General features: G+C 44.3%; 1 protein-coding gene across 3 annotated transcripts; it reads right to left on the bottom strand.

The window, feature by feature from the left end:
• Positions 1-122: 122 nt before the first annotated feature.
• LOC4349837 (BEL1-like homeodomain protein 1) lies at positions 123-7,060 on the bottom strand. 3 transcript variants are annotated; one of them, XM_015761438.3, is made up of 6 exons: positions 6,886-7,060; positions 6,610-6,696; positions 4,943-5,816; positions 3,059-3,441; positions 1,466-1,526; positions 123-1,340 (listed from the first exon to the last, which is right to left on the bottom strand). In XM_015761438.3, the coding sequence occupies exons 3-6, from the start codon at positions 5,720-5,722 to the stop codon at positions 528-530; spliced, it is 2,037 nt and encodes a 678-aa protein (XP_015616924.1). In that variant the 5' UTR covers positions 5,723-5,816; positions 6,610-6,696; positions 6,886-7,060; the 3' UTR covers positions 123-527. The 3 variants fall into 3 exon arrangements, with proteins under 3 accessions (XP_015616924.1, XP_015616925.1, XP_015616922.1); XM_015761439.3 differs by lacking the exon at positions 6,886-7,060 and having other exon boundaries at positions 6,552-6,686; XM_015761436.3 differs by lacking the exon at positions 6,886-7,060 and having other exon boundaries at positions 6,170-6,656.
• Between the last annotated feature and the right edge of the window lie 1,265 nt (positions 7,061-8,325).

Raw genomic sequence — 8,325 nt, forward strand, 5'->3', positions numbered from 1 at the left:
CAAAAGGAAGCACTTACACACTGTTATTATCTGAAAATCCTCTGCCATGTCATGCAGCACAAATGATTTTGAGCTTAACAAAAACATATATGCCACTTCATCATTCTCATGGAGCAAGAGGATTGAAGTAAAGTGCTAGTGCTACATTATACTAAGAATCTAGATTACAATATCCCAAAACCAATACTGAAATTACTGTGATTGGCCAAAATGCCACATACACTTCCAATATCCAAATCCATATAACCCTGCACATCATGGTATACCCCCCTCCCTCTCTTCCTATACCCTATAAATCTTGTAAGATGTTTGGGTTTTCACTAATTAAGCTACCCTATATATACCAATATATACATTGCTCCCATCTTTACATTCCCAAAACCTATAGCCCAATTAAGCTTAATCTGCTTAAGCATTCATGTCTAGGCCTTTTTACCATTTTATTTCTATACAAGCCCTAAATTAATTTGATGGATTAATTGATTGGAATTTTTGCGCTAATTTAATATGTATAATCATATTCGATTCTAGGCCACGAAGTCTCTCATGAGCTGAGCCGCGAAGGACTTTGTGCTCTGCATGTTCATGTCGTAGCCGCCGCCGCCGGCGACGTGGCCGGCGCCGTCGCTGCCGTTGCTGCTGGTCATGAGGAACGACGCCGTCTGCTCGGCGCCGTGCGGGAGGCCGAGCGTGAGCGACACGCCGCCGCCGCCGCCACCGCCGCCGTGGCCGGCGAACGCGAACTGCTCCGTGGCGAACTGCCCGTACGGCGCCGGCGCGAACAGCGAGTAGCCGACGCCGCCATGGTGTTCGTGGTGGTGGTCCCTCGCGGCGGCGCCGGCGCCGGCGCCGGCGCTGCCGCTCTCCATGAACTTCATGAGGAGCTCCCGGTGGCTCACCTCGTCGTGCCTCGCCGCCGCCGCCGCCGCGGCATGCGCGTGCAGCGTGGCCACGTCGGACACGTGGAACGCCGCCTGCTGCTGCTCCTCCGTCCTCGCCTTCTTCAGCTTCTGCTGCAGCGCGGCGGCGGCGCCGCCATCCTCGTCGTCGTCGTCGTAGAACCCCGCCTGCGCCTGGTGGTCACCGGCGAGCTCGAGCAGCGACGGATGTACGCCGCCGCCGCTCTCCATGTGCGCCGCCTTGCTGTCCATCTTCGCGGCACTGTCAACCACACCGCCATTGACGCCGGCGCCGCCGCCCTTGCTCCCACCGGGCTTGCTCCCCTCGTCGCCGGCGCCGGCGCCGCCGCCGCCGTCCTGGTCCTTGGTCTCCTCCAGGTACATCTCCTCCACCATCGGCTTCCACAGCCTCACCCTGGCATTGATGAACCAGTTCGAAACCTGAAATCAAACCAAAATAAAATTCACAAAATTCAACACCCAATTCAACCAAGAAGAACACGCAGTAAAATCAAAAACCAATCAATCAACACAGTAAAAAAATTAAACTCCATCTTAATTCTGACCTGGCTCCTGGTGAGGCCGGTTTGCTTGGCGAGCATGATCTTGTCCGAATCCTTGGGATATCTGCATGACGTCACGGACACTGATGAGTGAGTGATCCGACAGACACACATCGATCACACGTAGTACAGATTCAGGCAGTTGCAAATAAAAACGCATCATGCATGCACGCGACATGCATGGATCCGGCCATGATATATGCAGTAGCATCATCCATGGCCATGGAGTACTGCAATTAGGGTGTAGGACCAGCCAGCAATGGTGACAAACACTACAAGTACAAGTACAGCCAGACATGATCGTACGTTCAGCTAGCTGCAACTGCAACTTGCATATATGACTGTCTCAAGCTATTGTACTACGCTCTGCCTATTTCTTCTTCACAGATGCAACTAAGGTTCGCACAGTATAGTGCTATACTCCCTCTCTACCCAAAAAAAAAATCAATCTTGTGGATGTATCTGAACATGCATCTTGTTCAGATACATTCTCGGGGTTGTTTTTTTTTTGTTTTGTTTTTTTTTTACTACAAAGAGAGTATATGTTACCTCAGTTTCCAAATATACTTATGGTCGTTTAGCAATTACTGTCTCAACTTTTACCGTAAGGTACTCTAAATTATTTAGTAGATTATATGATCGAAAATTCATTATAATTTAGTCTCTCATTATCTACTCGTTAACTTATCAGCTAGTATATAACCAAAATTTAAATTCCAAAACTTAATTCTACGGTTGATCTAGGGTTTCTATTTCTAGTCTATCTTCTAGCACTTGATTTTAAATCGGTAATAACACATATATATAAAAGTTTTATCCCCTAAATTATTTTCCGTTGCTTCATTCATTCTTCTATGGCTTATCAATCGTCATAACTCAAACAATCGCGTAGCTTTGTATGCACGCATGCACGGATGTCCTATCCCCATCCCATAATATATGCCAACGTCAAACAAAAAGAAATAGAGGGAGTATATATATGTCGAGATTGATGAGAGCAGGGGCGGAGCCACTGCTCGGCCAGGCGAGCGGGCAAAAACTCCATTAAATTTTTTTTTATCAGAAAACTCCATTAAATTTTAATATTATGATGAAATTTCTATAGCAAATACTAATTGTATTAAAGTTTGTCCGGGCTCAAAAATCTTTCTGGCTCCACCACCGGATAAGAGCTCGGGTTTTAATCCATTATCTTAAAAGAAGAAAAATAGAAATACTAGAAGAGAGATGAGATGCAACATATACTCCCTCATTCCCTAAATGTTTGACGCCGTTGACTTTTTTAAACATGTTTGACCGTTCGTCTTATTCAAAAACTTTTGTGGAATATGTAAAACTATATGTATACATAAAAGTATATTTAACAATGAATGAAATAGTAGGAAAATAATTAATAATTACTTAAATTTTTTGAATAAGATGAACGGTCAAACATGTTTAAAAAAGTCAACGGCGTCAAACATTTAGGGATGGAGCTAGGGAGTATAATGCAAATGGAAGAATGATGGATGAGATGCAATGAAAACGACTTATAATATGAAACGGAGGGAGCCGGAAGAGATGGATGAAGAATGATGGATAAATATATGGACATACGGGTGGAGGAAGTGTTCGAAGAGCCAAGCCCGGAGGATGGAGACGGAGCGCTCGGGGAGGCCGCGCTGGGGGCGCCACGCGCTGCTCTGCATCATGCCCAGCTGCTGCAGCGCGCGCTGCTGCCGGAGCTGGTGGTCGATGTACCGGAGCCTGGACCCCACCGTGCGGCCGCATCCGCCGTCGGCGTCGACGGCCTCCCCCAGCGCCCGGCTCGCCGCCCTCACCTGCCCCGCGATCGCGTCCCGCAGGCACCGGAACTGCCGCGAGATGGTCCGCAGCGCCAGCGCCGTGTACGTCCTCGCCGACCCGCCCCCCGCCACCGCCTCGAACGACGCCACCACCACCTGCATCTGCTGGTGGTACTGCCTGTACCGCTGCTCCACCTGCATCCCATCCCATCCCATCCATGGAGATTCATTAGTTGATTGTGCTTAATTAATTGGAGTAGATAGCTACTCACTGTACAACAGCTAGCTGATGATTAATTATTAGTCCAGCAGTTTGTTGGTTGAATGGTAGATTAACGATTTTGGATCGTCAGGAACACAATCTATCTTTCATTGTTTAAGGCACCAATATGATTGATTCTTGTTACTTTGGTTGCATCTGTTTTTTTTAGGAAGTTTGGTGCAACTGTTTTTATACTCCCTCCGTCCCATAGTACAGAGGATTTTGACATTTTTCTTGCACTGTTTGACCACTCGTTTTATTAAAAAAATTTGTGCAAATATAAAAAAGAAAAGTTGTGCTTAAAGTAATTTGCATAATAAGTAAGTAAAAAAATAATAACTCCAATTTTTTTTTAATAAGACAAATGGTCAAATAGTGGAAGCAAAATATCAAATTCCTTGTATTAGGGGATGGAGGGAGTACATTTTTACTGCACCCCACTGTAACTTAGATTAATCAAAGCTGCTGCTTTGTACCAAAATCAGAGAATTATATTATGTACAAATATGTAAAGCTAATGTAAACAAAAAGACACACACGCAAACATCATTATTATTAGGAATTAATTAAAGCTTGTTTGTACTGGCATGAACAAAGAACGACCCAAAGAATTGTAGTTTATGTGGACATGCTATTCTTATCTGAAAATTCAATCATAGGAATGCAAAAAGGATTGCTACTTGTCACTTGTTAGTTTCGGTACACATATTCTTGTTACTTGTCACTTTATTCCGTATTTTTCAGTCTAATAATAAGATATATAGAATATTTTAATTTATATGTGTATATATGCCCCTTTTAACTTGATGATAATAACACCCACCTAAAAATAAAACTAGTTTTTGAATCTAGCTAAGGAACCAATCAGACAAAAAAGCACTAACTAATCACATAGTTAACCTGAGGACCGATGATAATTGGTACTAGGTAGTAAAACATGTTTACTTACGAAAACTAATTAAAGTGAAAAACAGATTGGGAATAATGTCCAGCAAAATAAGGCTAGCTCTCTACTGTTCCAACAACTGTGTTAGCTGATCAATCATAGAAAAGAACCAACAAAACAAGGATAACCGAAAAGCAAATGACTCACATCCTCTCAATAACACTTTCTATAACAGTAGGGGCAAGAAAATTACAAAGGCATCAGCAATATCTTCAAGCCAGATTGAGAGAGAGAGAAAAATCAACTTTTCACAAGAAATATTTATTTTATCAGAAAATTAAAACAATTAACCCAAACTCCAAACAGCAAAAGAATACAAGTTGCATTTGCACAAAAAATATGTTCCTATAACTACACAAGAAAAATCAATAGTAATCGATTTATCTATAATACAAGCAATATACTTGCGTTTTTCTAATCACAAAAAACAAAAAGAAAAAAACTAACAGTGCTCAATTAATTAATTAATTAATTAATTAATTACTGACCTCATCAAGCATGTTAATCAGCTTTCCTTTCTTCATCTGCAGCTCCTGCCGCTCCGCCGTCGACATCTCCGGCGGCGGCGGCGCGCCGCCGCTCTTGGCGCCGCCGCCATCCTCCGTGCCGCCGCCGGACACGCCCTCCGAGTCCTCCTTCTTCTTCACCGAGGCCGGGCTCTTCGCCGCCGCGGCGGCCTTGACGTCGTCCACGCCCTTGCTGACGCTCACCACCTCGTCGAGCAGCTCCTGCGCCGCCTTGAGGTACTTGGAGCTCATCACCATCTGCCCGTGCGACGCCGCGCCCTGCGCCACCGCCTGCAGGTACTTCCCCTCGTCGCCGGCGGCCACCACGGCCGCCACCGTCACCGGCGGCGCCGCCTCGCGGGACGACAGGCTGAGGACAGCACTGACACCCGCCGCGCCACCGCCGTGAGCTTGCTGATGCTGGTGCTGCGGCGTCGGCGGCGACATGTCGCCCGCGCCGGTGGCCGCCGCCGGGGTCCACAGGTTGTACCCGGAAGCCGGCGGCGCCTGGAGAGGGATGCCGACGAAGTGCTGCGCCGCCGACGACGACGACGGCGACGGCTGGTGGCCGAACGACACCGGCGTCATGGAGGTCACCGCCGAGTTCAGGAGCATCATGTTGGCCGCCGCCCCGGGCGCGGCGGCGGCGGCGGCGGCGTCGCCGTAGCCGGCGTAGCTCGGGTTCATGAGGTACAGCGTCTGCAGGCCGTCGGTGCCGGACTGGATGTCCGTGCCGGCGCCGCCGTGGTAGTACGCCGCCATCGAGATCGCCTCGCCGGCCGGCAGCTATAGATCACTCTAGCTACAATTCTACTGGAAATGTATATATATGCTTCTCTCTTCTTAATTTAATTACCTGCAAATAACACAAGAACAAAAAGAAACCAACAGGTTGATTAATTAACAACATATATAAAAAGAGGAAAATAATTACCATATTTCACAATTTGAGGTAAAAATAAAAGTAGATCCATGCAAAAAAGAGAGAGATGGAAGAAGATCAAAGAAGAGCAAGGCTAGGTAATTAAGGTAGTAAGTTGCTACAAGGAAGAACTACTCTTATCACCAACTACCCTAGCTATGGTATAGCTAGCTCTAGAAGAGAGAAAGAGAGAGAGAGATGTTGTGATGTAGGATAAGTAATACTAATAATAATTAGGCATCAGTATCAAGAAAAAAATATATTAAAAAGAAGAAAAAGGGATGTACCCATCTTCATCAAGTGATTTAACAAAGAACCGTGCACATGTGTATACAGATGTCAACACAAGCACACACAAGCATCAATTCAGCTTGCTTGCTTTCTCTCTCTCTCTCTCTCTCTTTCTATCTATGTATACTATGTACCACAAGAATTGCTGAAGCTAATTAATCAGCAATTTCTCTCTCACACATGCACACTCTCTCAAAGAACCAGAAGAGCAGAATTGAAGAAGATCCTAGAATTAAGAAAGAAGAAGGCGAAGGCGAAGGTGAAGAAGAAGCCGAAGAAGAAGAAGAACAAGAAGGCAAAGAAGAAGAAGAAGAAGAAGAAGAAGAAGAAGAAGGAGGAGGAGGAGGAAGAGAGTGATGTAAGACAACAAAAATATACCAAGGTATCATGCAAGGGAGGGTGAGTGAGATCACTCATGCATGTCAGTGTTAAGTACCTGCAACTGCAAGTTCCTTTCCCTTTTGCTCTCTACAGAAGACGCCGGCCAGCCAGCCTATATATCTTTCCTCTGATCTCCCTCCAGCTGAAAGGGAAAAGATGATGAGGCATATATGATAGAGAAGGAAGACCCAATTAGTTAAGTCTTTAAGAGAGAGAAAAAGAAGAAATAGAGTTTAGAGAGAGAAACAAGTAGAGAGAGAGATGATGATGTGAGAGATATAGAGAGATGAGAGATGAGAGATGAAAAGGGCAGTGGAGGAGGGACACCCACCTCCCACTCTTCCATTATCCTCACAAGCACACACACACACACACACACCTTTCCCCCCACTTTCCTTTTTATTTCCTCTCTCTAGATCTCTAGCTGCACCAAGATTTTTTCTCTTCTCTCTCTCTATCTCTATCTTTCTCTCTCATCAGCTGCTCATTCATTCTAGGTGTGGAACTCACTTGTACCATTTTGGCCTTGGGTGACTAGTTTGAGCAAGCATGACCATCAAATGGGACGTACTAATGTGTAGTACTAGTAGGAATTATTGTGTCTATTCTGGCATTTTATTCATTCACTAGTACAACAAAATATATTGCAAATTGATTGATATTTTCATTCACGAAAATACTAATCAACCTGTTTTTAGACTACGGCGCATTCTAACAGCTGGACGGTTGGATAGATTATAGTTTTATGTAAAATTGATTATAGGATGAATTAAATATTATAAAACCAATAGATTGCTTTAGAAAATGTTATCTAAGCAAAATTCTGATATAGAAAGTTTTCAAAAAAAAATCAAAATTTGAGAAGCGCGGCATAATAATTCATACTTCCATTAGCTAACAAACTCTAACACACATATATAACTGAATAAAATAAAATAAAACAAATAGTTACCTCCAGAATATGGAAAAAAACAGTGCAGAAAGGAAGCAAGTCAAAACTCAAAATGATGTAGAAGGAATTTGTTGATCCATGTACTTATCTGACATGATCTTTTTTTTTCTCCTCATCATTAGTTGCAGGAGTGTTGGGGATGAGGACATTGGTGTTGCAGAGCAGCAGTGTACTACAGATACTGCATCCCCTTCCAAGATCTCCCTGTCCTGAGAGAAGAAGAGAGATAGTCCATCCATGTTCAGAGATTGGAAAGAAAAGGTGTGGTGTTTGGATAGGGATATCCGGTGTACTATTCGGCTCACAAGGGTGTAGGAGTAGGTCACACAACAGCCACAGGGCACATGAATTGAGGTAGATATCAGAGAGATGGATAGCAATGTGTTTGTGTAGATAGATTCAGGCTGCAGAGACTACTGCACACTCCAGCTCCTGAACTGACTGACACAATTGTGCCTGTGTCAGAAGAACTAGGAAATGTCCACGTCCAAGTCTAGGTCACTACTGTTTTTTTTTCTCTCTCTCTCTCTCTCTCTTTTCCTCTGAAAGCTCTCTAGGTCAGAATTATAATAATAATAATACTTATCCGTATGTGTGTTAGCTACCTTTGCTTATGTTCTTTTCCTTGCTCTTTTCCCTCTCACTCTCCTGCAGGTCCAATCGATCTCTTGTTGGACACTTGGACATGTATTCATATGTGATGTGCACTTTTGTTGTTACAAGGTTTGTTTTATGCATATATTAACTGGTCAATTTCACATCTTAAAATCTTCTGCCAATTAAGGTCCAGCTGCTGACCTGTTTTCTCAATTTCTCTGT

This window comes from Oryza sativa, chromosome 11, assembly GCF_034140825.1.
Source record: "Oryza sativa Japonica Group chromosome 11, ASM3414082v1".
Taxonomy (NCBI): Eukaryota; Viridiplantae; Streptophyta; class Magnoliopsida; order Poales; family Poaceae; genus Oryza; species Oryza sativa.

Excerpts from the sequence above, each read along its gene's own strand:
- LOC4349837 (XM_015761438.3), bottom strand. The coding sequence starts at position 5,722 with ATGGCGGCGTACTACCACGGCGGCGCCGGCACGGACATCCAGTCCGGC. Across the intron at positions 3,442-4,942 it reads TGATTAACATGCTTGATGAG|GTGGAGCAGCGGTACAGGCA; the intron begins GTCAGTAATTAA and ends GATGGGATGCAG. Across the intron at positions 1,527-3,058 it reads TTCGAACACTTCCTCCACCC|ATATCCCAAGGATTCGGACA; the intron begins GTATGTCCATAT and ends GACGTCATGCAG.